At 42.4% G+C, this 2347-nt stretch overlaps 1 protein-coding gene across 1 annotated transcript; it reads right to left on the reverse strand.

Moving 5' to 3' along the window:
• Positions 1-1181: 1181 nt before the first annotated feature.
• On the reverse strand, positions 1182-2121 carry LOC116646574 (olfactory receptor 51E1-like). Its single transcript, XM_032427414.1, is given in 2 exon segments — positions 1182-2031; positions 2033-2121. Coding segments are annotated over 2 exon segments (939 nt in total).
• Between the last annotated feature and the right edge of the window lie 226 nt (positions 2122-2347).

A 2347-nucleotide genomic window follows, 5' to 3' on the forward strand; every position in this document is an offset into this window, starting at 1 on the left:
TGGGCCACTGGCCTTGCTCAGCTCTTGATTCCTGGTCTGTGAGAGACCTGCCATTTCTGACATGAGCTTCTAGGTGTTCTCAGCTGCATTTCTCCATAAAGTGTCTCTCCAGGTATCCAGTGAGTGCCTCCACTGCTAACCACAATATTTTCCAAACTAGCCACTTTTTGGGAATGACCCAAACACACTTCTGCTGCTACTACCCAAGTATGGTGGCAAATGAACCCGGAACTATTGAGATTAAAGCCATCAGCAACATTAACAGGAAATTCCTATATGCAATACTAAGTGAGTGAGGAGGAAATTAAATACCTCCCCTAAAAAATGCAAGACTCTGGAAATGTATAGCTAACTCACGGGTTTCTCTAACAGACCCTCCCCACAATATGGGATTGGCATCAAAAGACAATTTTTTGTGACCTCATATAATTCACTGATCCCCATTAACATCAATTTCCCCATTGGAATAATAGTGATACTAATCATATTCCTGCCCAGATCAAAAGGTTGATAAGAAAATTAAGGAAAAGTGTCCATGAGCTGTGAAAACTCTCAAAACAGAATATGTTCTCTCTCATTAATGTAGGTAACTATAGTCTTTTCAAGGTTCTACTTCTAATCCTCCTCTTAAGGGCTGGTACCCAGAAGAACAGAAATGATTTATTCTCTATGGAGATTATTTTGAAGAAGGAAATCCAGGTATATCTCTTTTCCTGGGATCCAAAACAGTTGGGGATTCTGAAGAGGAAATCACAGTTTTAAGCCAGATTATCTGATTGTACTGCACTCTTGTGTTTATTTTACTTTGCCATGCTTAACCCTTTCATCAAGATCCCTTAGATGTGCCAGTCTCATCTCAGAATGCTATGGACTATCAGTGCAAGCAATTAGAGATTTGGACTACATGGTTAAATGGGAAGGAATAACCCTCCAGCCACAACAACCTCATGGTTCTAATAATTATACAGAGAGAATTATAAAGGGAAAATATTTTAAAATGGGGATCAGTAGTATATGGGTCTACCCCTATCCTATAGAGATTCTCCAACCAGTTTCATGTTTAAAGAATCAGTTGTGTTTCTACTAGTGAAGATTTTTTTTCCCTAATACTGTCTTCCAAAATGTTGACATTAAAATCTGAATTGAAAAACTTTGAGTAAAAGGGAAGTTTTCACTGACATCTAGGGATCTGAAGTATGGGTAGTCACATGGAAAAGACGAAGTATTCGCTGCCGGATCTCCTTTGTCTTGACTCCGTAAACAATAGGGTTGAGCACAGGAGGAACAAGCAGGTAGATGTTGGCCATGATGATGGGTAAGAGGGAGTCATGCCGCTTGCCAAAACGGTGCACCATAGATAATCCAATGAAAGGTACATAAAATATGAAAACAGCACATACATGAGAGACACAAGTACCAAATGCCTTTGCTTGGGCTTCACGTGTCAAGCCCAACACAGTCTTGAGGATAAGCAGATATGACAAGGAGATGAGAAGTGAGTCCAGGCCAATGGCAGAAATGATGACAATGAGGCCATAGATGATATTGACTCGGATGTCAGCACAAGCCAGCTTCATGACATCTTGGTGTAGGCAGTAGGAATGGGAAAGAATGTTGGAGTGGCAGAAAGGCAGCCATTTGATGAAGATAGGCAGGGGTGCCATAAGTGCAGTACCCCGTACCACAGCAGCCAGGCCAATCTTGGTAACACGAGGCAACATTAGCACAGTGGCATGGCGTAATGGGTGGCAAATGGCCACATAGCGGTCAAAGGCCATGGCCAGCAGTACCGTGGACTCCATGCCAGATAAGGAGTGGATGGCAAACATCTGTAGCAGACAAGCATCAAATTGGATGATAGTGGAATTGAACCAGAAGATGGCCATCATTTTGGGCACAGATGAAGTGGAGATAAGGATGTCAAGGCCAGAAAGCATGCAAAGAAAAATATACATGGGTTCATGTAGGCTGTGCTCAGTCCACACAATGTAGATGATTGTCAGGTTACCTAGCACAGCAATAAGGTACAGGGGCCAACCAGAACTGAGCTTCTTCCAAGCCTGGAAGGCCTATTAAAATAAAATATGTGGCACTGGATTCATTGCTATTGGGGTCCACCATAGTGAAGATGCTGAGCCTCAACCAGTGCCAGGCAGGTTGAGGCTGGAATACAAAAACAAGCCATTGTCAGATCCTCCAGGATCCCAATACCATGCTTTTTTCCCTCCACCCTGATGTCCTATTCTCTGACCCAAACTCTAACTTCATTGCCTATCCAAACTCTGATTCTATTCTAAACTCAACCTAACCACCATTTGTAACTCAAGGCCCAGTTCTAATTATTAAT

This window comes from Phoca vitulina, unplaced genomic scaffold, assembly GCF_004348235.1.
Source record: "Phoca vitulina isolate PV1807 unplaced genomic scaffold, GSC_HSeal_1.0 scaffold36, whole genome shotgun sequence".
Taxonomy (NCBI): Eukaryota; Metazoa; Chordata; class Mammalia; order Carnivora; family Phocidae; genus Phoca; species Phoca vitulina.